Raw genomic sequence first — 27,215 nt, forward strand, 5'->3', positions numbered from 1 at the left:
GAACACCAATTGATTATAGTTTTAAAACATTTGTCTTATTAACAAATTCAACAGATTTCGACCACAGTAAGTGGTAAACAAAATAAAGGTAGTGCCCTGTGCATAGATGGCCCTGTGCGTCATTGAGCGCGTGACTCTGCATCACATGATCTGTTGTTTCCAAATTGAGCCAGCAGCTGCAGAGAAGACGAGAAAAGTGTATATAAATCCAAAGGCTGCGGCTCAAAGAAAGGCATGGAGTCTTGAAAACAGAAGAATGATCATATGAGAATGCAGAGCGAATTTCTTGTTCCTGTCCTCCAACGACATGTCAAATGTTTTACGGCAAACGGAGATTGCGATCAGCGAATGTCCTCCTGTGAAGAGTTGATCACCACCACCAGTCATTTGGTGAATTGAATTCTGTCCTGAAGGTAAGGGTGTTTTACTGCTAAAATAATTAAAAAAAATTAACTGTGTTCCAGTCCTATCTTATTCCTAAACACGACTTCACTGTCTGCAACTAAGTAATGATGTCAGTGGGCAGCAAAAAGAAGCCTATTGTATTGACAAATATAGATCAATAGTATCAATGTTATTGCATGTGTAATGAATGAACGAATGAAAACTTTATTTAACACATTGCAGAATGGGTACAATACAGTACGGCTCAATACACACAATTGTTAAGGGGATGCAGACCAGAGAAAGACGTTTGTCTTGTTTACATCAGGGTCCCCCATTTTCAATTCATAGTGACATTTATGACATACATGACATGTATGGCACAGGGACATACATGACATACAGGTATTTAGTACTGTTACATTTGTGACATAATACGATATTCAAATATACAGTACTGTACAATAACTTTGATTAAAAACCACAAACGACCTCTCACTCTGTCTCCCCCCTCCCTCTCACAGATGAACGCTCTGGTTGCTCTCTGTCACTTCTGCGAGCTCCACGGCCCTCGGACGTTGTTCTGCACAGAGGCTCTGCACCCTCCATCCCCTTCTCCCCCACAGGCAGGCGCCCCGGTGCCAGGAGACCGGGACAGAGATGGGGACCGCGAGGGAGAGGGTCTCACCATGAGGGCCAACAGCTCAGTCTCGCAGAGAGGGGAGATGTGTGAGGTGAGGAGGGTGTGGCGGGACGTCACGTGTCAGTGTGAATGGTGAACAACACGTTCACTGGCCTGTTGAAACCTCTCAAGTACTTTTGTCTTTCATCCATCCGATTTTCTCCATTCCTCCCCTTGTGTATAGGGTTGTCGGTCTCTGCCTGCATCTCACCCTGGCTTTGTGAGCATTGACGATGAGACGGGTATCCGTTTCCTGAGCCACCAACACCCCAGACAGCCGCAGCTGTTCAGCGTGGTTCGCCAGGCCTGCGTACGCAGCCTCAGCTGTGAGGTAAACGGCGACGTGTGTGTGTGTGTGTGAGAGTCACACATCTTCTTGACCCCCTCAGCTGGGTCATGCATCAAACGATTTTACATTACTGTATCTCTTGTTCTGACCCCCTCTCTCTCTCTCTCACTCACTCTCCTTTTTTTCTTTCTTTCTTTCTTCAGGTGTGTCCCGGCCGCGAAGGCCCCATATTCTTTGGAGATGAACAACATGGATTTGTGTTTTCACACACATTTTTCATCAAGGACAGCCTGGCCAGGGGCTTTCAGAGATGGTACAGCATCGTCATGGTGGCCATGGACCGGATCTACCTCATCAACTCTTGGCCTTTTCTGCTGCGCCACCTTCGGCTCACCATACAGAGCCTGCAAAGTACTGCCCTCAAGGTATTCAGATGCCCCATCAGGGTAGGAAATGAACAGGGGCTCGGGGTAAAAATACCCCTAAATGTGCATCAAATGCCCCAGAAATTGGCATTACAAGTGCAAAACAAACTAAACCCTGGAAAAAAGGATGGAACTAATATGTGTGAGAGTTGATCATTCTTAAAGGGGCACTTCATAGAAAAACAACGCTGATTCATTTAGTTTGACAGTTATTGAGAGGAAATTTGTTTGAATATGGCCACCAGTGAGGTCATCGGAGGACACTGAACTTAATTATAGCTCAATGAAATTATGTAGATGAAAAATATAACATATAGCTCTATTTTTTCTATATTCTACATCATTTAATTAAGTTGTAATTAACACAACACAAGGATTCAGTGTCCTCTGATGACATCACAGGAGGAGACAATTCAATTAACTCTCAATAACTGTCAATCTAAATGAATGCAATTGTTTTAAGCAATGGTTTTGATTGTTTCTCAAAATCAGATCTTATAGATTAGAAACCCACTCTAATGCACATGCACATAAAATACATTAATTAAAACGCCTCATACCTACATAGCCTGTGAATTTCCACTATAGGTTTGGTGACCACCCCCCCCCCCCCCCCCCCCCCTCTGTCCTCTCCCACAGGTATTTGAGGGCGAGCAGGGTGTGTGTCCTCAGCGAGCTGTGAGGATGAACAGTGCATTCTCCCCTGCAGTCTTCCCCCACCAGAGGAGTGGCAATGCAGCGCGGTCACTGACCTCACTCACCCAGCACCCCAACCTCTGGGCCAGTCTGCACTCCTCCTTTAGCTGGTAGGTGACCCAACAGACGGACACACTGTCACTCCACCCTATAACAACATACCTCCTATAACACTATAACATGCCTGCACAATCCCTTCTCTTTTCCACACAGAAAAGGGGATGGAAAATTACTTTTTAGATGCGAAGCACCTCTACGACCATCAATGTCACTAACTCACTCTTTAATTGACTCTAGGTTAGCCCCCCTCCCCACCCCCCCCACCCCCCTCAGCTTTGTGTAAGGCCAGTTGCATATCTATGACACTGGGCTGATTTGGATGAAACGTTGCACATTATAGGCCGACAGCCGGCAATGGAAGTGAATCCTTGAATATTTTTCAAATCGGGGGCGGCTGAGTGGCACAGTGGGCAAGGCGCTCGCCACTAACGCAGGAGATGCTGGTATCGAGCCCAGCTCTCGGCGTTGCTACCGGCTCGGCCGGCCGTCATACTAACATGTTAGAGGGTGGGAAAGCCGTGGATGGGTGGATTGGACGTTGTGGACAGCGACTCCTACAGGTCGGTTGGGTGACGCCTGTACAGCAGAAACAGGAAGTATCGGCGGCAGCGTGAGCCTCTCCCACGCGTTACTCCTCTCGCCACTGAGAGTTCGAGCTGTCTGGTGAAAAGATGCGACAGGCTGCCTCCTCGTGTACCGGAGGCGACACGTGATGCAAGGCTTCTATCCTCACTACAGCCGACCAGTGGGGAGGCATAGTCTAGCAACGTTCAAGACAGGGGAGGGAAGAATTGGAATCACGAAATTGGGATGATAGAAAATAGGAGAAAAAGTGGATACAAAAATATATATATATATATTCAAATCGGGCAACAAGTATTTATTTTATATAATAAATCATTGTCCATTGAAATATTACATGCAGTATAAAGTTACACCTTTTGAAGAGGGCGATACTAGACGGCTCTCTGGTGCCTGTTTACAACATGCCGTAGTGAGCCTTTTGTTGTTTATATACCTACTGTATGCATGAAAGAATATTTTTAGTTGCATCAATATTGTGATATCAGAACGATATCCTACAGTGTATTACTGTCATGCGCATACGAGTGAACTGGAGGATCTACTAAATTTCCCAGACCTGAAGTTGCATCGCTGGTTTCTGATGGCAGCAAACGATACAGAATTTGGCTGAGCTTCGCAAAAAAAAGATGGAATACAGCTGTAAGATAATTTCATGCAAGGAAGGAAGTGCCTCCAAAAGCTTTGCTTCAACGCTCCGTGCACCGTTTTGACATTTTGCAGAGTCTCCCAGTCACGTTATCACTTCATACTCCTATATCTCCTGTGGTGGCACAGCGCTAACATAGCGCCGAGAGAGGTCTGGCAGTTCATAATGTCCCATTATTTACATGAAAGGTTAGCTTGTTTCCGTTCCATGAAATGGTCTGAGATGTCCATTAATAACCTGTTGCAACTAGTCGACGTAACATAGACACAATTCCATTAGGTTCCATTGTCAATAGTGGCAGTAAAACTGTATTTCACTATGGTTACACTTTGCAATAATGCCGTGGTTCACATGCCTACCGAACCGTGGGGGGTCATCCTTGCAACCCCCCTACCTCTGCTGTTATGGACATAAACTGTGATATTGTGGTCTTTGTAATTATGTATCTATGTATTTAACTGCATGTAGTATGTATGTATTGTAAGTGATGTTATATGTTCTATGTTGGAACAATACAATGTAATGCACTGAAAACAAATTCCACCAGCCTGGCTGGGTGGTCATTAAAGAATCTAATCTAATCTAATCACTACGGATCGCAGATCAACGTTATATATATATATATATATATATATATGCATTATACCTATGCATTAAAAAACGAATTGGTTAGTTACATCAATATTGTGTTGGGTCATCATTATACAAAAACGTGCCATCCTTTTTTTTTTTCAAAGTACAAAGTGTTTTTTCCATGGATCAATATACTCATTTACAATTGACACTTTCACAGCATCTTCTGTTTTTAAGAAAAGTTTATGGTAACAAAATAATAATACCCCCAATTTCTTGTAAGTAACAGGGCTGACACCTCAGTAACAGGGTTGACAACAGTTACTGTATTGGTTATACTGATTGTTTAACTTGGGTGTAATGGAGTTATAATGGGACATTCATAAACCTTTAATTCAACTTGACTAATCAGAATATTTGATGAGATTTATTTTGCATAATGATAATAATAAATTGTATTTGTATTGCACTTTTCGTTCACTGGGATCCCAAAGTGCTACAGGGTTAAAACATAGTTAAAAAAAAAAGATTTATTAATAAAATTAAAAATTAAATAAAAATAGAACATAGTTAAAAACATAGTATAAACAGAAAATTAAAGACGACGGCACAAGAAAAAAGAAAATCACAAGAAGAAAAAGCTAGCAATCAAAGGCTTTTTTAAATAGATACGTTTTCAGGCCTGCTTTAAAAGTGCAGGCTCTGTGGTGTCCTCAGCTGGATGGGGAGGCTGTTCCACAGGCGTGGTGCAGCCGAGCAGAAGGCTCGGTCACCCATGGTGCAGAGCCGGGTACTGGGGACCCGAAGGAGCAGGCTACCTGCAGATCTGAGGGTACGGGGGGAGGATTGTGGAGTGATGAGTTCCTGAAGGTAGAGGGGTGCGTGTCCGTTTATGCAGTTATGGGTGAGCAGCAGGATTTTGTAGTTGAGACGGGGAGCCAATGTAGTGAGTGGAGGATGGGGGTTATATGTGCTTGTGTTTACGGACTCTCATCAGGATCCTGGCAGCGCTGTTTTGGATGTATTGCAGCTTTTGGATGCTCTTGCCAGGAATCCCGATGAAGAGTCCGTTACAGTAGTCCAGTCTTGAGGAGACAAAGGCATGGACAAGCTTCTCTGCGCCTGACAGGGTTAAAGTGGGACGGAGTTTGGATATATTTTTTAGGTGATAGAATGAGGTCTTGCAGAGGTGTTTTATGTGGATGTTGAAGGTCAGGTGGGGGTCAAATCGAACCCCCAGATTTGTGACTGAGGGGGATGACCTGGCCGTCAAAGGTGAGATGGGATATGGGTGAAGACTGAACCTGGTGTGGGGTCCAATGAGAAGTGCCTTGGTTTTTTTGCTGTTTAGTTGGAGGAAGTTGCTGTTCATCCATGCCTTTATCTCCTCAAGACAGGTGGTGAAGCATGACAGAGCTGCAGAGGGGTTTGGGGCAGTTTTTATGTAGAGTTATGTGTCATCGGCATAACGGTGGAAGGACATTCCATGTCTACCGAGGGGGAGCATGTAGGTGATGAATAGGATATTTATTTATTTATTCATTTATTTAGCATAGAGGATGTAAAATAGAAAAAATTTGCCCCTGTGAACACACAAAACACCATTTGTCAAACACTCTAAGCCAAGGATTAGAATAGAAGGAAATTGGCGGTCAGGTGGCGTAGCGGAGATTGCGTTCGTCACCAACCCCGGAGATCCAGCTCACAGCTCCGGGGTTGTCACCAGCTTGGCCGGCCGTTCACACTAATACAATTGGCTGTATTAGAGGGTGGGAAAGCTGGCGGGGTGGGTCCGGGTCGTTGTAAACAGCGACTCCTACAGTTCGGTCGGGGCGCCTGCTCAGCGCGGATAGGATCTAAGGGGGGTAGTGTGATCCTTCCACACGTTACACCCTCTCAGTGAGAGTCCGCGCTGCCAGGTGAAAAGAAGCGGTTGTTTGGCTGGACGTGTGTCGGAGGAAGCACGTGATAGCCTCCACTCTCCCAGACCGACTGTGGGGGGTAAGTGTGCAGCGACCAGGAAGGGGATTGGGAATTGGCATAACGACTAACATTGGGATGGGAGAAAAACGGAGGAAAAAGGAGGGGGGAAAAGATAAAAAAAAAAATTCAGAGGGATATTTGAATCATCTCCAAGAAGGAGTAATGCAGGACACATGGGTATCATTCCATCCAAAACATTACATAATGCAGTGGAGACTTGCCTCCAAAAACCTTATTGCTATAAACGGGCATTCCCAGAACATGGGAAGGAAATTACCCAATGCACCGTGTCTCATATCTTCAGTTATAAGTTTCATTTGGAATGCATGATGAGGAGTAAGGCCTAACAAAAATAATAGTTGGTTTCAGGTTGGTCAGTTTGGCCATGGGTAGGTAGGGAATTTATTTTTATTTTTTTTTTATTTTATTCTTTCCCACGGCGACTATGGATAGGGAATTTCTTTATTTAATTAACCCTTTCACTGCCACACGACAGAAGGTTAGCCCTTTACTATCACACAACCGACGGCGATGCTCCATCATTAGCATCATTAGCTCCGCGGATGCGGAGCTAATGATGCTAATGATGGAGCATCGCCGTCGGTTGTGTGATAGTAAAGGGCTAACCTTCTGTATTGTCACAGTGAAAGGGTTAACCGGCTGTCGTGTGGCAGTGAAAGGGTTAAAATGTTCACAACAACATGGATGCATGTACTCTGCCAGCATGTTTAATATCCATAATACTAAATGTTTGACTAAGATTTCTATGAAACTTTATTCTAAAAAAAAAAAAAAAAATTTTTTTTTTTTTTTTTTAATATATAATTTTTTTTTTAAACTCATAAAATATATTGGGTCGCACCTAAATCGGCAGGGTCGGTCGGCAACCTGAAACCAACCATTATTTTTGTTAGGCCTAATATATAATCTGTGGGCAAATTTGTAGTTCATCAGTTGATGTGCTGAGGTTTTTTTGACGATGAAAATATATTCTCCCATATATTGTTCCAATTCAGGATGATATTAAGATGCTGTAATTCATTGTTCCAGAATAACTCTGTTCCAAGAATGATGTTGTTTATTATTTGCTGCAATTATCTTTCCATACAAAAAGGAAACTTAAGCCCTGTGTGGCGTGTTGGAGAGAGGAACTCAATCAAAGGGTACATTCTATGGAACACCATGGGCACGTAACACAGACCACAACCTTGATTAGAAGAAATAAGAGGTACCGTGAAGATTAAAGTTTGTAACCTTTTTCATTCAATAAATCCTCTATAACCATCACATTTGAACTAACCAAGGAGGAAAAACAAAAGTTTTAGACCCTGATAATAGGTCATTTTATGCCATAATGGAGATGATCTAAATAGCCTATAGGGAATTTGTAAACAATTATCCACCTGTCCATAACCGTTATGAATTGTCTATTATAGAGCCCATCTGCAAGGAGGCAGACTTCTATTTAACTACAGATCACGGCACATCTTGGAAGTTGCCATGGCAAAACAATAGCCTCTATTGAATGCCAAGAGACCTTGGACCAAACAGTTCTTTTTTTTTATCCACTTTTTCTCCCATTTTCTATATTTTCTCCCATCCCAATTTCGTATCATCCAATTCAACCCTCCCCTGTCACGAACGCTGTTTCTTGCCTCCCACAAGCCGGCTGCAATGTGGACTAAGTCATACATAGCACAAGTCCCCTCCGGTACTTGAGGTAACAGCAGTCGCATCTTTTCACCTGCGCAGCTCGATCTCTCAGTGGCGAGGAGTAACGCGTGGGAGGCTCACGCTGCCCCCGACACTTCCTGATTCTACTGCGCAGGCGCACCAACCGACCTGTAGGAGTCGCTGTCCACAACGCCCGATCCCCACCCATCAGTTTCCCACCCCCTAATACGGCCAATGTGTATTAGTATGAACGACCAGCTAAACTGAAAGCAATGTGGAGTGCTGGGCTCGAACAGGCAAGCCCAGCGTCTCCGCATTCGTGGCGAGCGCCTTGCCCACTACGCCACGTAGCCGCCCATGGACCAAACAGTTCTTAAAGTTAAGATGAGCAATACCACCAACTAATTTGCGTTGTTGGAGAGTTTCAAGTTGTACGAGACCCTTTCTTGTTCCAAATAAATAGTTTACAAGCTGCATCCAACTCTTAGAAAAGTTCAGAGGAGGAGTTAAGGGGGTTCATAGAAAACAAACAATTTATACAGGTACGAATGTAAATTTTAACCACTGAGAGCCATGGAGTGAAAGATTAAGTGGGGCCCATCTTGTAAGATCTGCCTTGACCGTATCTAGTATAATAGATAGTTCTTACATTTGCTACTAATACTGGGATAAATGTTAATCCCCAAGTATGAAAATCCAGATGTCTGTATCTGTACATGGGGAGCAGACGCAGAGATGAGGTTGAGAGTTTTGTGGTAAGTGGCATTAGAATGGATTTGGACCAATACATTTTTATACGCTGAAAAGGAGCCAAATGTATTGAATAGAGCATGAGGAACTTTAGAGTAAATATCAACTTTTTGTATGGTAAGATACAAAATAATGTCATCTGCATACAAGCATCTTCAACACATTCAGAACGCAGCCGCCCGCCTGATCTCAAACCTACCGAAGTCAGCCCCTGTCACCCCACTTCTTAGGGACCTGCACTGGCTCCCCATTGCCGCACGAATCTGCTTCAAGGCCCTCGACCTGGCATACCGTGCGGCAAAGGGAACCGCTCCTGTCTACCTGATTGATTGATTGAAAACTTTATTAACAGATTGCAGAATGGGTACAATACAGTATGGCTCAATACACACAATTGTTAACACTTTGGTTTGCCACTTGTTAACATGGTAAAACATGGTTGAATGCCACCACCCACTTCAATGATAGCGTTGTGAACGCATAATCTCTGTCTTAAATTATGTGTCTAATCTGCCCGTCGCTTATCAATGACTTGTTTGCAGTCAACATTGTCGAAACGGATTGTTTTTTAATTGGTTCATTTCCGTTTTAAAGCATTTTGAAAAGCCCTCGTTTTCTTGAAAGTTTCAGGAAAATATATAGATTCCGTGATAAACGCCACTGGAATATTCTGGAATACACAAAAAACTGTCATTTTTCGGCCTATTTATGAATCGTTTTCAAATTAACGCTAGATTATCGATAGTATATGTGTACTTATGCACGCTAGAGAAGCGATCTGAAAAATATGTTCTCATTTCCTGATCAGCACACACACACACACACACATGGGGCAAACGCTGATATATAGGTGGAAACGGATCCGATTACCCCAAGACTGGTCAAATAAATTGCTTACCTCAGATCAGATGTTCTCCAAAAAGATTATTCCAATTCCTGATCGCCATTCCAAATATTGATCGCGTTTATTGATTCAACGCTGGGTACTGTAAATATGTATTCCACGCTGTTTTGCGGCTCGGCGATCACTTCGGTCTCTTCAGATGGCTCGCCGGATAAGTAAAATGAGGACACTGGACCCCCCCCCATCAGTCTAATCCAATGGGGTGCAGTACCACAGGGAGAGACGATAGGGGGCGGTTTTTTCCCAATGGAGCTCAGAGAGAGTCTGCAGCACTAGCGTGAGGCTCGATTGATGAAATATGAATTCTAATTAAAAAAAATACGACAAACAAACACTGACTGGGGGGTTGGACATTTACCGGGGCCAGTTTCGAATTGCAGCCTCCCGTAGGTGCTCTTTGAGAGCGGTTTTGAAGGAGGGTAGAGATTCACATTATTTTATGGCTGTGGGTAGGGCGTTCTTCTGGCCTCCTCAGACCCACTCCTATCCGAGCTCCGGGAGGGTCATCAAAGAGAAGCCGCCTATTCTCAGTCCTTGCCCCACAATGGTGGAACGAACTTCCCACCACAGTTAGGACAACCAAAACCAATCAATATCTGAAATGAAGAAAAAGAAAAAAGAACCTTCTTACGGTCATGCACTAACATACACTCAACACTGTAGCACTGAAGTCTGAACACTTTGATAAACATTGTTACTCAGCTGATAGAGTTGTAGCCTTCCTACTGACTTCTTGTACAAAACTTGTAAGTCGCTTTGGATAAAAGCGTCAGCTAAAAAAATTACTAAATGTAAATATAAGGAAAGATGGTGCTGTGTATAGTATATAGGTTTTATAAGAGAGGACTGTAACTGCTTGGGCATGCTATGTTAACGCCCCAAAGACGAGGCAAACAAGATGGGGGACAGACTACGTCCTTGTCTCATCCCCTGATTGAGACGGAACCGTTGCAATATCATATCGCCTAACGGCAGCTGTAGGCTCACAATATAAGGTTTGAATCATCCAAATTAAATTAGTATTGAAACCAAATATTTTCAATACTGGCCGCGACTCCCACTTCAGCCGGTCAAATGCTTCTCTGCGTCCAATGATCCAACCACATGGCGTTTCTGACCTTTGCACTTGATCTGTAAAATGGAAGAGACATCTCATATTATCCGCTGCAAATCTGACCTTCATAATACCAGTTTGGTCATGATGTATATGTTTTGATACCACTGTCTCACAACCTCTTAACACATTAACTGCCACGGAGTTTGCCCGTCTCATACCACTCTCTGCCACCACTCTAAGCCTATGGAGATGTTCACCTTCTTTGCAGGGCTATAACTTTTTAAATTGTATTGCTAAATTGACATTACTATGGCCCATTCAACATCGATTATCTATCGTTCAGGATGTAGGAACGTTATACTTTTTCATTCATAGATTCATACGAAAATACCGTTTAGAATATAAATATGTTTTTATCGTTTTCTGCAGTAATTCCTAGAACGTGAGTTATAGGCATAAACGCATATATAGATTATCAGCTGCCGTTTGATCGTCAGTAAATGCTTTATGTAGTATGGGTGATATATTGATCAGAGCAGTTTGCATTAATAATAATAAACAATCACGCTGAAAATGCCGTCAGCGTCCTCTTACCGTTCGCCGATGAGACTGGAGGAAAAAGATCCCACTTATTTGACGTGGATCGCCTAGATCCATTTCCGGTTTGTATAATAATAATAAACGCCCAAATCATATCGATTCTTGAGTTATGGCAGCGATCCAAATGTACGGATGTGTGTCTAGAGTCCCGCAACAATATGTGAGTGCCGGACGCATTTCCCCGGTACACGGAGATCACCAGAGATCCATTTCCGGTTGTAACTCGCCGGATCACCACCAGGCGGCAGTATTGAAGCGTTGCAGAGTTGTGCAGGCTTCCACTGTATCAGCCGAGGCTGGGTGAGGGCATTCTGAATACCATGGCAAAAAGATGAAATATGATCTCAATAACGTTGTACGCCGTGGAATGGCAGAATTAGCATGACCTTGAAACACGTTGTACGACGTTTTTGGCACAGGATGTGTTAATTAAAGCTTTAGCATACAATTTACAGTTTTAAACGATATGGGTATGTAATCAGAATCAGAAAGGTCTTTATTGCCAAGTAGTTTTCACATGAAAGGAATTTTGTTTTTGGTGCAACAGACGATTACAGTAGAATAAAGTAAAAAGGCATAATAAAATGGAATATAAACTAAATTAAGATAGAAGCACAATAGAATAAAAATAGGCCAGTGTGCACAATTGTAACTAGAGCATTCTAAAAGATATTTCACACTCTTTGAGTGAGTCTGGAGAGAGTTGGAAGATACAGGGGTTTCAAAAAGAAAAAGAAAATAGTCAATTGTCTCCAGCTGTACATCAGTTTTGTAGAGTATCACATCTCTAGAGGATAAGCAGACCGTTTCTGCTTACGGTCTACTAGGCCTCGAAGAATTCTTATAATAAAGCTGACTAGGGCGGTTAGGTGGCGTGGCGGAGATTGCGTTCGTCACCAACCCCGGAGCTGTGAGCTGGATTCGCCTGTTCGGGTCCAGCTCACAGCTCCGGGGTTGTCACCAGCTTGGCTGGCCGTTCACACTTGATACAATTGGCTGTATTAGAGGGTGGGAAAGCTGGCGGGGTGGGTCCGGGTCGTTGTAAACGGCGACTCCTACAGTTCGGTCGGGGCGCCTGCTAAGCGAGGATAGGATCTAAGTAGGATAGTGTGATCCTTCCACACGCTACGCCCTCTCAGGGAGGATCCGCGCTGCCAGGTGAAAAGAAGCGGTTGATTGGCTGGACGTGTGTCGGAGGAAGCACGTGATAGCCTCCACTCTCACAGATGATCTGACTGTGGGGGGTAAGTGCGCAGCGACCAGGAAGGGGATTGGGAATTGGCATACGACTAACATTGGGATGGGAGAAAAATCTGAGGAAAATGGAGGGGGGGAAAGATTAAAAAAATAAATAATAATAAAGCTGACTGGTCCTTAACACTTTGGGTGCCAGCTATTACCCGCAACCGTCTGTAGCGAGGCCACCACTAGTTAGATAGGGAACGGTCACCTTGTTTGTAGAGCTATAACTATATTCTATATTATAGCTATGGATACAATACCATGGTCATTTGACAGTAAGAACCTTCCGTTCAAGATATGAAAAAGAATTTTTTTTCATCCATACATTCCCGTTTTATACCGTGGTGAATATAAGTATGTTTTTAGAGCGGTCTAGGGTAATTCCTGGGAGGCCCGCAACGTGTATTATACTAAATGCATTGTCATTTCATCCCTACACACGCTACAATTAAAAAATCAAATGCATATGATGGGTATTATGTTCCATCGTTTTTTGATGCTTTGATTGCCACCAACGGCATACGTTGTGGAGTAACGTTACAGTAACACTTTCAGATCGCAATGAAGGCATGCTTGGATCAACGCAAGATTGATATCATATAGCCCTTACCTTGACTAGGATGTACCCCAAAAAGAATATTCTAATTATCTGATCGCCATTCCAAGTATTGATGTTCATCGTGTCGCCAACATAATCCATCCCACAACACCGATTGGGAGTATTTGATTCTTCTCAATCCGAGCGTTATAACCGCTCGTCTTGCCCGGAGAAAAAGAGCCGAGCCGGACCAATATAATCGACGCACAGCCCAAGACACAAGGTTTCAAAGGGTGCTCGGTACCGCCGCCTGGTAGGATGCGGCTGGTACTGCACCTTCGGAGTCCCAGTTTGCCTTTTACAGGCAACATACAGCTCCCTGACATTGAATAGGGTATTAAAATCGGAAAAAAGGAAAAACGACCCAGAAACGACTTAAGTTGTTTATGGCACTGAACGACTTAGGCCCAGAAACTACTTAAGTCGTTTATGGCACTGAATGTGTTAAGAGAGAAAATGCAGCCTTCGCACTCCAAATCCTGATGTTCTGCTTAAGAGAGCTAAAGGACTTGTTTCATCATAAGACTGTTTGACTCATTTCTATCTGTGAAATCGATTTTGAGTTTGTTTTTCTATAGGCCACTGTTGCTGGTAGATCCTGAATACACCAGACACTTTAATACACCGAAATACTGGCCGCTATGAAAACCAGAGACAAAAAATGCTCTGAGTTTCGTAAAAGTCAGTCAAAGCTTACTAAAAGCACGAGCAGTGAACTCCAAGCCCACGTGACTGAACTCAAACTAGAAAGAAACAGACTAAGAAACGACGTAAACTCCATGATCAAAACTGCAAAAAAGAATTTCATCAATGACAAAACTGAGGAAAACAAAAACAAACCACGTGAACTTTGGAAATTACTCAATAATCAACTAGGATGCAGTAAAAAACTTAAAACCAGATTCTCAAACATAAACATAAAAACGGACAACACGCTCATCACAGACAAGCTGGATGTAGCCAATTACTTAAACATTTTCTTCACAAACATAGCCACAACACTGGTAAACAAACTACCCTCCCACTCAGGGCTTTATGGGGTAGAACACATAGTAGCTTACTACAAAAACCTAGGGGTCCACAAGGACGACTTCAAGCTGGAAATGGTAACAACAGATGAGGTACTCAATAAACTGAGCGCCCTCCAACCTAACAAGGCCACTGGCCATGACAACATCCCCTCCAAATTCCTCAGAGACTCAGCAGCCGCCATCACACCAATCATCACACACATAATAAACCTCTCCATAAAACAGGGACACGTCCCCAAGGACTTCAAAATTGCGAGGGTGACCCCTCTGCACAAAAAGGGCAGCAAATTAGACCCAGGCAACTACCGCCCTGTTTCTATTCTCACCTCCATCTCGAAAGTCATGGAAAAAATAGTCTACGAACAGGTCGAAAAGTACCTAGCGGAAAAAAATCTAATCTACGAATTCCAATCTGGCTTCAGAACATCCCACTCCACTGACACATGCCTTCTCTATTTGAATGACCACATCAAACAAGAGGTGGACGCAGGCAAATACTGCGGCATGGTCATGCTGGACCTACAAAAGGCCTTTGACACGGTCAATCACTCCATTCTGATTGACAAGCTAAAAGCAATTGGTTTTGATAGTCTATCAGTGAGCTGGATGCAATCCTACCTTGAGGGGAGGGAACAGATGGTGGAGGTAAACGGTACCCTATCCCCCCCCCTCACAGTGAGCTGTGGTGTTCCACAAGGAAGCATACTAGGACCGCTACTGTTCCTAATTTATGCAAATGACATGTCGTCAGCTTGTGACTGCAACTTGTTCCTGTTTGCGGACGACTCAGCCCTGCTGGTCTCTGACAAGAACAAGTTACAGGTTGAAAAAACCCTCAGCTCGGAACTAGGCAGAATCTGCATATGGCTCGCTGATAACAAACTATCATTACACATGGGCAAAACAGAGTCCATTCTCTTCGGTTCAAATAACAAACTCAGCAAGACCGACGGCTTCTCAGTTACAGTGGGTGACAATATTGTCACAAGGAAAGATGAAATTACCTACCTGGGTTCCATCCTAGAGGCTAATCTCTCCTGTGACAAAATGGCATCCAATGTAATAAAAAAAGTCAACCAACGAACTCGATTCTTGTACCGGATCTCCTCTCTGGTAAACAAGAACACCCTGAAGACTCTGGCAGGAGCACTCATTCAGGGGTACTACGACTATGCTTGCACCTCATGGTACCAAAGCACCTCAAAGGCGCTAAAAACAAAATTACAAACATCTCAAAACAAACTGGTCAGACTACTGCTTGACCTTACTCCTAGAACCCACCTCACCCCTGCCCACTTTGACAACCTAGGATGGCTTAGAGTAGACGACAGAGTACAACAACTTGCAATGGGCCTGGTCTACAAGATACACTACACGACCAAGGTACCCATGTACATGTCAAAATACTTCCCAAAGGTCAGTGAATACCACGATCACAACACCAGAGGGAGCTCCACAAATCATGTTAAACCCAGATTCGGCTCAAATAAGGGACTAAACACGTTTCGCAATTATGCCACATCAATGTGGAACGCCCTACCCAAAGCTGTAAAGGAATGTGGATCACTACCCACTTTCAAAACCTCTCTCAAGGGACACCTACGGGAGACTGCAATTCAACACTGGCCCCTGTAAATATCCTAACCCAACCCCCTCCAATGTACAGTCATTTACCTAGTATGGTTGTCAATAGTTCAATGTACAATTGTGTTTGTTTGTACAGTGTCTCCTCCCCCCCCCCCCCCTCAATGTACAGTGTTACTTGTTTATACAGTGTGCCCCCCGCCCCCCCCCCCCCCCAACCACCTCCAATGTAAATTACCCAGTATGGTTGTCAATATCCCAATGTACCCAACCCCCCCCACCCAACCTCCTCCAATGTACAGTTTCTACATCAAATGTATATACTCCCTTGTCTTGACTCCTTCTGTATCACAAACAGTACTGTATTTGCAAATCTGGTATGTCATAAATGTATAGATGTAGCAGTACTGACTATCTGTATGTCATGTATGTCATATATGTCTATATGAATTGAAAATGGGGGACCCTGATGGAAACAAGACAAACGTCTTTCTCAGGTCTGCATCCCCTTAACAATTGTATGTATTGAGCCGTACTGTATTGTACCCATTCTGCAATCTGTTAAATAAAGTTTTCATTCATTCATTCATTCATTAACTACTTGTTTAACCTCAAATGGCTGGTCGAGTAGACAAACTTACAAGCCAAAGTGAACTAGCATTCGGCATTCTAATTTCCTACACTGGGAAATGTACATTAGGATGCTCTGTTAAAATACCACATACAATAAGATGTACTTTTGTATTTTCTATTCCTTATTTTTCGCTCCTCCTTTCCAGGCTACTGAAGGCCTGCGGTAGTCGCCTAACAGAAAAGCTGTTGGAAGGAGCTCCTACAGAGGACACACTGGTGCTGATCGAGAGGCAGACCGGTAGGGAGACACAAGTCACAGAGCACTGATGATAGACCCATCTGTCTAGATTACAGGGGCTAACATACATTTCTTTTTCCTTTTCTTTTTTTCATGACTGTGTTGAACACCCAAACTTGTAGCTGTGCCAGACTAACCACCTGTTAAACCTATTAGGCAGGATAATAACTGGAACCATAGAAGTGTCCCGTAGCATTGAGCCATCGACGGATGAGAAAGAAGAAAGAACCAAGTTAGCTCAGAGGTTCAGAATCTGTTGGCTTATGTCCAGTGTTTGGCTGCGTGACGAGACTGATGTAATCAGCTATCGTGTCTATCAGTAGTCTCCAGGGGATGTGTGATTCAGTGTCATGGGGCAACAGTCTGAGGTAAAGACACTGTGATTCACTCAAATTAAACTCATGACACCCTTTGCTTTCCAGAAAGTGTTTACGACGTCATTAGCCCAGATTTCCTTAGAAACGTACACACATGCAGGAGGCGTTTGAGTTATGCGGATGCTTCCCATAATTGTTTAGTATGGATTACGGAAGGCAATCTGAAACGGTTATATGGAATTCTGTAGTTTTTAAATGTTTAAATATCAACATTATCTGGCCATCCTCTGTAAATATTATCAAACTTCTCTGACCTCATCTGGTCTTTCCAAAGACCCAAGTGATGGGACTGTAATATATATATATATTTGTGGAAAAGGCTCCCTCTTGTATAGTATATTACACTCCTATACTAAACATGTAAAGGTACCGAATTTTGGTACCGATTGATCTAGTGTGAATCGGTACTCTGTAGTATCAATGTAAAAGTACAGAGTTCGGTACCCAAGCCTAGAATTCAGGCATTCTGTGTTTATCGTAATAGTAATTGCTTAGTTAGCCAATGCTCCAGAGATTAGGCTGTAATGTCACACAGACAACACATTGACATTTACTGCAGCAACAAGGGATGTTTGGTCCAATAACTCACATCCATATCAAACCAGCCTGGACATTATGTGAGGTCCCCACACTGATTTATTGTAAGTAAGTAAACATTGATTTATAAAGCACCTTTCATACATGTCATGCAGCTCAAAGTGCTGTACACAAACATACGCATATGTAAAGCATCACATTAATAAGACAACAGTAATAAAAGTACGGCAATAGGCAAAGCACAGTAAAATAACATTTCAGTAAAAGATCAATACATAAAATTAAAAACGCATAATAATAAAAAAAAACATTTCAATAAGATACTCGCTTTCCCTAAGGCATGGTACACTATTTGTAAGCTAGACTGTATAGGTATGTTTTTAATTTTCCTTTAAAAATGTGTATGGAGCTGGCGTTCCTGATGTGTGTTGGTAGTGTCATGTGTTCCATAGTGACTAAATGAGTTCCTTTCAACAGGTTAGTGGTAACGGCAATCTATATTAAAGCCCCAGTCTGTGATGTTTATGATATGTGATTTCTCCATAAATCTGTAAATGGGAACATTTTGGCACTTTCTTAAACCAGCATGAAGCAGAATATAGGTGTATTGTACTCTTAACTCTCAAAACTCATATTTACCGTACTTTTCGCACTATAAGCCGCACCTGAATATAAGCCGCAGCAGCTAAATTGAATGATGTGTACATATATAAGCCGCACTGGACTATAAGCCGCAGGTGTTTTAATGTTTAATTACCATATGTAATTAGCATTGGGACACAATACTGTTGGACAAATAACAAGAATTAACTAATTTACAAGTTGTATTAAGTTTAGCAAATAAGGGAACAGATAAATAACATTTCAATGCAGTCAAAAAAAGCAATATTTCGATTTTCACATTTTCGGGTTTGGTCACGTCGAGTCACATATAAGCCGCACCGTTATATAAGCCGCAGGGTCGAAAAATGGGGGGAAAAGGTGCGGCTTATAGTCCGAAAATTACGGTACTTGTTTTCTAGTGTTATTCCTTGTATCAAGAGCTGAGTCAATCAACTAGAGAATAAAATGTCTTGTTTTTATTTTTCTATTTTCTTTCATTACTAGTTTGTTTGGATCACTGATTGGGCCATGGAATGTTATCACTACAGAATATTACAAAAGAGAGCGTGACGTAGGACACACTGTGCTCCAGTACATCATCACCAACACTAATAGACAGCGTTTCAGCCACAGAGGGTCTTCATCAGGTCTTTATTTTCCTAACTTGCCATCTAAGAAGGGATGTGCATATACAGTAACTATTCTCACTCCATAATATCACTACAGAGTAGCCTATATCTATGCATACTTACCAACCGAAGAAGGGATGTGCGTGCGTATAGCGAATTCTCTATATACTCCATATCACTACAGAATAGCCTACATCCATGCATACTAACCAACCCAGGAAGCAATTAACGACACAGGGAAGCAGAAATTCACTTGGGTTCTCAATCATTGTTCTGTGTTTGCCTTCAGAACAAGAGGAGGAAATGAGCTGCTGGGGGGGAGCAGAGGGAGGCGGGTCCAGACCCCAGCGGCACCAATCGGAGAGTGAGCATGGCAGGGACTTCCTATGCGATGATGGGAAATTAGATGGATTTCCTGGCCCGAAGTTCAGATCATTGAGGCATTTGAGACTGGTAAACTCAGGTTTTTGAGACTATGCTTGTGTTAATTATGCATTATTCCATAAATAAATAACTTGCCCTGTCAGGGCCAGACCATACCAACTGAAGTGTGTGTCCTACTACTATTGAATAGTAGGCACTGCGACATTGTGAGCTGTACTGTATTTGGTTTTGATCAATATGAATGTGATGTGAAAATGTTGTTTTCGGTTGAAACTGATCATAGATCTGTGAAAAGTGAATTAATATGATTCATGACAAACGCAAGGGATCAGCTTGACAGATTTTAACGCTAACTCTACATTTCAACCCCCCATTGTTATACTTATATACATTGATATCAGTGAGCTGCTGGGTCTGTCTCACAGTGGAATCTGATTGGTTCACAGGTCCTCGGGGCTGCAGAGTTCCGCCAGCTAGCATGGCACGTGCTCATGGGGAATCAGGTCATATGGAGAGGGGCAGACCCAGGACTCATCCAGTCCGCTTTCACCATACTGAAGGTACACCGCAATGCTGCTGCAGTGCAAACCTAGCAGCTCTTCTGGAGATATGGCTCATTTGTAATGCAGTTGAATATGAGGAGGTCACTCTATTTAGTTGAGCCATGTTGTAATAGTATGTTGTTATGTCAGGGGGACACATCCACGATTGGTATGGTTGTCGACTAACAACCATTATAATAATGCTTATGTCATAGTTTAGGATTATCGTATTTACTTAATTGATAACTTGCATCTCTGGTCCTCCTGTACTCTCATCAGGCCCTGCTCCCAGTAGGATGTGTGTGTTCTGTGCCATACAGTCCCCGATATGAGGAGGCCTATAAATGCAACTTCCTGGGTCTCAGCCCCGATGTGTCCATTCCAGCCCACGTCAGCTCCTCAGGTACAGGAAGCCCTCCCAACTCCTACTGTCAGATCTGATGGCTCTCAGTATTGGGGCTCATTCACTTCTAATCGGGTAATGCAGCACCTCACCGCAGGGTGGTGTGCTGGTGTGAATAAACATACATCCACAAGAAAAATAAACCATCCTCTGCACTGGTCTGAAATGGCAAAAAAGTTAATGTGTTACAACCCATGCCGTAACAACTGTTGGCGCCTTCCCTGATCCGATCTGAATGTCCTTCCCTGATCCGATCTGAATGTCCTTCCCTGATCCGATCTGAATGTCCTTCCCTGATCCGATCTGAATGTCCTTCCCTGATCTGAATGTCCTTTCCTGATCTGAATGTCCTTCCCTGATCTGAATGTCCTTCCCTGATCTGAATGTCCTTCCCTGATCCGATCTGAATGTCCTTCCCTGATCTGAATGTCCTTCCCTGATCCGATCTGAATGTCCTTCCCTGATCCCATCTGAATGTCCTTCCCTGATCCCATCTGAATGTCCTTCCCTGATCCCATCTGAATGTCCTTCCCTGATCCCATCTGAATGTCCTTCCCTGATCCCATCTGAATGTTCTTTCCTGATCCCATCTGAATGTTCTTTCCTGATCCCATCTGAATGTCCTTCCCTGATCCCATCTGAATGTCCTTCCCTGATCCCATCTGAATGTCCTTCCCTGATCCCATCTGAATGTTCTTTCCTGATCCCATCTGAATGTCCTTCCTTGATCCCATCTGAATGTCCTTCCCTGATCCCATCTGAATGTCCTTCCCTGATCCCATCTGAATGTCCTTCCCTGATCCCATCTGAATGTTCTTCCCTGATCCCATCTGAATGTCCTTCCCTGATCCCATCTGAATGTCCTTCCCTGATCCCATCTGAATGTTCTTTCCTGATCCCATCTGAATGTCCCCCAATACCCGCCAAAGGCTACTGCTGTTTCACATTGTCACTTTCAGAATCAATATTTTGTCAGACCTCTGTATTGTTCTCTTTCCTCCAGAGTTCTCATTATTGGTGGATGTGGCCAACGCAGAGAGAGGCTGTCAGTACTCAGCAGTATGTGAAGATGAAATCTCCTTGCTTTACCAGTTCACCATTGGCAGTGCCAACACACAGCCCACAGACAGGGGTAAGGATACATGCTGGATGTTTCACGATGTTGAAGTGTTATGTACAGTGCTGGACCTCAGGAATATAAACCTGAGCATGGTTATGTGTAGCTCTGCCCCTCTTCTTTGCACCAACACAATCCTTCTTAGAGTGGTTCCCAAAGTGTGGTCCCAGGACCACCCCCCTGGCAAAAAGAGGATGATTTAAATGTGACTCTTATTTGATTCACTAGTTAACACAATTAGCATATATACTAATAACTAATGTGAATTATCACTGGTTTCACTCCCTCCCCACTGTCATTTCCCCACCTACAGTAAAGATGGTTATGGAATTGTGAATTAAACAAAGATCTCCTCAGATGGGGGCCCATAGCCTAATATGTGTCATTGACACTACCTTAGCATGGCAGTTGCATTAGCAAGCTAAGACCAGCTGTAGCCTGTAACCAGTTAACTAACGATATCAAAAGATGATCAAAGTCTTAAAGGGGACCTGCATTGCTATTCCTAGCACTATTTGGGCAACTTTACACAATTCCTGTGAGTCTATGGAAGACATCTGTAAGGTTTATTTTTAAAAAAAAATCATTGTTTTATATTTCTAATGGAGTACTCAAAAGCACCATTTTCCAGCCTCAAGATTTCAGCCTGTTATTGGCCTGGCTCCGCCCATAAGCGTCATCCACACAGTCTGCGAGTGGCAGAGAGAGCGAGTGGCAGAGAGAGAGAGAGAGATCCTCCACCTCCCTCTCTCGATTCGGGAGCACAAGCTGCAGCGCGGCAGAAACCCCCCCGAACGGGAGGCGTGAATGCTTTACCCAACGCAGTTGTGCGATTTGCGAATCTGATTGGCCACTGACGTTTCTGGTCATGTGACATGTGCACCAATCGTGTGACTGCACGTTCTTTCGACAGTTAGGCTTAGGCACTCTTTCGAAGTTGGTTAAGGTTAGAGTTTGTCTTAGAGCGTGACGGCAAGTTCTTTCGCCGGTTAGGCTTAGGCACTCTTTCGAAGTTGGTTAAGGTTAGAGTTTGTCTTAGAGCAGGGCGATAGAACGCCAGGTGCTTTGCAGGCTGTTCGACGCGGAAATGGGCAAAGACACAGCTCGTCACGCTATTGGGCGCACATGTCACATGATCAGAAACGTCAGTGGCCAATCAGATTCGCAAATCGCACAACTGCGTTGGGTAAAGCATACACGCGAACGGGAGAGAGAGAGAGAGAGAGAGAGAGAGAGAGAGAGAGAACTGTGTAAATACTCTGCGTGTCTCCCTCTCCCGTTCGAGGAAGTCCACCACCGCGCCACGCCACAGCCCATGCTCCCGAACCGAGAGAGAGAGAGATGGAGAAGGGGACCCGCACGCAGAGTGCCCACACAGTGATCTCTCTCTCTCCCTCTCTCTCGATTCGGGAGCATGGGCGGGTCTATCTGATTCTCTCTCTCGCTCGCTCTGTCAAACCCTGTTTGGTGCGCTACAACCACAGAGCCAATCGGATCACTATCCGCTCCATCCTCTCCTCATTACGTCACGATGCGAGTCAAATCAGAATGACCTAATTGAATCGAGCAGGAAATGGTCTGAGCTGAATGAGAGCAATCCACCAATATGGTATTTAGACACAAAAACACATTGATACTAACTCCTATTACTATAATACAATGCTAGAGACTCAAAAAAGACATTTATAATGCATGTCACCTTTAACTATCTCTCTCCATCTTCCTCCCACAGGCCCCACGTTGCTGAATAAGCTGGAGGTAGCATTGTCTAATGAGAACCTGTCTGTGGATGTGGTGTCTCACTGTTTGTTGTGTCTGAAGGAAGAGTGGATGAAGTAAGACCTTTAATTTATTTTCACCAACCTGTTGACTGGCTTGGGTTTACTCAAAAACGACCCTTGTTCACCAGTATATAATACAATACTAAATAAATGTAATCATGGATAATACAATAATATTAGATGTCATCATGGATGATACAATATTAAATGTACAGTAATTGTGGATAATACAATAATATTTAATGTACCGTAATCATGGATAATACAATATTAAATGTACAGTAATTGTGGATAATACAATATTAAATGTACAGTAATCGTGGATGATACAATCATATTAAATGTACAGTAAACATGGATAATACAATATTAAATGTACAGTAATTGTGGATAATACAATATTAAATGTACAGTAATCGTGGATGATACAATCATATTAAATGTACAGTAAACATGGATAATACAATATTAAATGTACAGTAAACGTGGATAATACAATAATATTAAATGTACAGTATGCTAATTATGGATGATACAGTAATATTAAATGTACAGTAATCATGGATAATACAATATTAAATGCAATCATGGATAATAATAATGATGATGATGATAATAATAATAATATTACATTCTTCCCTCCCCTTTGTGGCTTGTGTCCCCTTCCCTTGTCTTCCCTTCCCTTGTCTTGTTCTCCTTCTGCCCTTGATTCATCCATCCCCTCCAGCAAAGTGAAGGTTCTGTTCAAGTTCTCCAAGGTGGACGGGCGAGGCAGGGAGGACACCCAGAAGGTGCTGGCCCTGCTGGGGGCCACGGGGGCCGGGGAGGAGGACAACGTGCGGCTGCTCAAGTTCTGGATAACGGGACTCAGTAAAACGTACAAGAGCCACCTGATGACGGCAGTCAGGGGAGGGGAGAGGAGCCCCAGCCAGTGACAGAGAGACGGGTAGGGAGGGGAGAGGAGCCCCAGCCAGTGACAGAGAGACGGGTAGGGAGGGGAGAGGAGCCCCAGCCAGTGACAGAGAGACGGGTAGGGAGGGGAGAGGAGCCCCAGCCAGTGACAGAGAGACGGGTAGGGAGGGGAGAGGAGCCCCAGCCAGTGACAGAGACGGGTAGAGAGGGGAGAGGAGCCCCAGCCAGTGACAGAGAGACGGGTAGGGAGGGGAGAGGAGCCCCAGCCAGTGACAGAGAGACGGGTAGGGAGGGGAGAGGAGCCCCAGCCAGAGACAGAGAGACGGGTAGGGAGGGGAGAGGAGCCCCAGCCAGAGACAGAGAGACGGGTAGGGAGGGGAGAGGAGCCCCAGCCAGTGACAGAGAGACGGGTAGAGAGGGGAGAGGAGCCCCAGCCAGTGACAGAGAGACGGGTAGGGAGGGGAGAGGAGCCCCAGCCAGTGACAGAGAGACGGGTAGGGAGGGGAGAGGAGCCCCAGCCAGTGACAGAGAGACGGGTAGGGAGGGGAGAGGAGCCCCAGCCAGTGACAGAGAGACGGGTAGGGAGGGGAGAGGAGCCCCAGCCAGAGACAGAGAGACGGGTAGAGAGGGGAGAGGAGCCCCAGCCAGTGACAGAGAGACGGGTAGGGAGGGGAGAGGAGCCCCAGCCAGTGACAGAGAGACGGGTAGGGAGGGGAGAGGAGCCCCAGCCAGTGACAGAGAGACGGGTAGGGAGGGGAGAGGAGCCCCAGCCAGTGACAGAGAGACGGGTAGGGAGGGTAGAGGAGCCCCAGCCAGTGACAGAGAGACGGGTAGGGAGGGGAGAGGAGCCCCAGCCAGAGACGGGTAGGGAGGGGAGAGGAGCCCCAGCCAGTGACAGAGAGACGGGTAGGGAGGGGAGAGGAGCCCCAGCCAGAGACAGAGAGACGGGTAGGGAGGGTAGAGGAGCCCCAGCCAGAGACGGAGAGACGGGTAGGGAGGGGAGAGGAGCCCCAGCCAGTGACAGAGAGACGGGTAGGGAGGGGAGAGGATCTCCAGCCAGAGACAGAGAGGCGGATAGGGAGGAGAAGAAAGGGATGGGCAAGCGGGAGGTGATTTCATAAAGGGAAAGGGAAAGTATTTGAATTGTATCATCACTTGATGAGTCACTAATGACTACTTTGGAAATGGACAGAAATCGCAAAGTTTTCCTACCTGTTTTTCTGGTGTGCTAGTTTTGAAAAGGAATAAGAATGTCTAATTTTATGCCCTCGTAAAATTGGACAAAAATATACATTATACCAATGTAGCTACCAGCAAAGAATTTTGAGTCAACGCCTGCAGACTGAAACTGAGCTAAAGCTGCGCTTCAGCCTTTTACAACACTAGTGATTCTATATGAAATGATTCTTATTATTTTGTATTTTCCGGCAGACTAGACGCTTTGGACTGTATTGGAAATGTTTCGAAGCACCCAGGCAGCCATTTCCAATCTATTTATTTTTCCAATTAAAATGATTTGTTTGACAAGTGTAATCGTACGGATAGATAGATGACAAGAAAGGGAAAGAAGGTGAAAGGAATGTGCTCTGCTCATGAATACTTTTCTTCCTACGTAATGAGAAATCCACTGAAGTTGTGTTTGCAACACTGATATTTATTCAGTTTCCAGAAATGTTTATTCAGTCTTGGATAACGTAATGTGGAATTCTTTTTTTTCTTTGTAAAAGGGAATTCTTATAGAAAATGTGTTCATACTAGTATATGAAATGTAAGTTATTACACAAGGGTTACTACTTTTGTTAACTGGTTGTATGTTCTTTTTAATAAAATAAATGAATCCGCATGGTCACTTTAACATCCTCTGGTGTGCTCCATAATTGGCTCCACCTTGTGGAGAATTGAGGGAACAAAGAAAGGGGGGGGCGGCAGCAGCAGCAGCACACGCTCATACTTTTTAGGTTATTTGTTCTTTTTTACAATGCATGGCTGTCGGCCAAGAATTCTCAAGTGGCGGGTCTTCTTTCATACCAAAATGTACAACATGGTTGCATATATACGGGGCCTCTCCTGTGCCACCGAACTGCCATCAGCGGGGATTTGCTTCCTAACTGCAGCTACATGTTTGGTCGGTGCACTAAAAAAAGCAGCATAGTAAAAAAAAAAAAATCAGTTATTCGTGCCTGTGCTTTGCTGATGTCTGCGAACAATAAAATTCACTGGAATGCAGCTTTCTTTTGAATAGTTCCCTTTCCCCCCCCCACACTGTTCTTCAACTGTACTGATTGTTCAGAAGAAGAAAATATGTAGTTTTTTATTTGTATTTGGTTTAAAGTGTTAATGAACGGGACTCTTGTGAACATCAAACTATCATTACACCTGGGCAAAACAGAGTCCATTCTCTTCGGTTCAAATAACAAACTCAGCAAGACCGACGGCTTCTCAGTTGCAGTGGGTGACAATATTGTCACAAGGAAAGATGAAATTACCTACCTGGGTTCCATCCTAGAGGCTAATCTGTCCTGTGACAAAATGGCATCCAATGTAATAAAAAAAAAGTCAACCAACGAACAAGAATACCCTGAAGACTCTGGCAGGAGCACTCATTCAAGGGTACTACAACTATGCTTGCACCTCATGGTACCAAAGCACCTCAAAGGCGCTTAAAACAAAATTACAAACATCACAAAACAAACTGGTCTGACTACTACTTGACCTTACCCCTAGAACCCACCTCACCCCGGCCCACTTTGACAACCTAGGATGGCTTAGAGTAGACGACAGAGTACAGCAACTTGCAATGGGCCTGGTCTACAAGATACACTATATGACTAAGGTACCCATGTACATGTCAAAATACTTCCCAAAGGTCAGTGAATACCACAACCACTACACCAGAGGAAGCTCAACAAATCATGTTAAACCCAGATTCGGCTCAAACAAGGGACTAAACACGTTTCGCAATTATGCCACATCAATGTGGAACGCCCTACCCAAAGCTGTAAAGGAATGAGAATCCCTACCCACATTCAATACTGCTCTTAAAGAGCACCTACGGGAGACTGCAATTCAAAACTGGCCACCGTAAATGCCCAAAACCCCCACCACCTCCTAATAGACAGTCTCCTCCCCACCGCATGTATATATTCCCTCCCCGCCGTATGTATATTTCTCTCCCACCCACCCACCCCCTCCTAATGTACAGTCCCCTCCCCATCATATGTATACTCTGTCAAGATCTAGGGGTAACAGTACTATATATTTGAATACCGTTTATGTCACAAATGTATCAGTACTAA

General features: G+C 44.0%; 1 protein-coding gene across 1 annotated transcript; it reads left to right on the forward strand.

Annotated features, from left to right (window-relative positions):
* Nucleotides 1-168: 168 nt before the first annotated feature.
* On the forward strand, nucleotides 169-24,041 carry flcn (folliculin). Its single transcript, XM_084336145.1, has 12 exons — nucleotides 169-413; nucleotides 909-1,118; nucleotides 1,251-1,397; nucleotides 1,559-1,780; nucleotides 2,420-2,586; nucleotides 16,543-16,634; nucleotides 19,070-19,233; nucleotides 19,611-19,724; nucleotides 19,986-20,109; nucleotides 21,113-21,241; nucleotides 22,959-23,061; nucleotides 23,735-24,041. The coding sequence occupies exons 2-12, from the start codon at nucleotides 909-911 to the stop codon at nucleotides 23,940-23,942; spliced, it is 1,680 nt and encodes a 559-aa protein (XP_084192271.1). The 5' UTR covers nucleotides 169-413; the 3' UTR covers nucleotides 23,943-24,041.
* Nucleotides 24,042-27,215: the final 3,174 nt, after the last annotated feature.

Source organism: Notolepis coatsorum, assembly GCF_963971535.1.
Source record: "Notolepis coatsorum genome assembly, chromosome: 19".
NCBI classification, from domain to species: Eukaryota; Metazoa; Chordata; class Actinopteri; order Aulopiformes; family Paralepididae; genus Notolepis; species Notolepis coatsorum.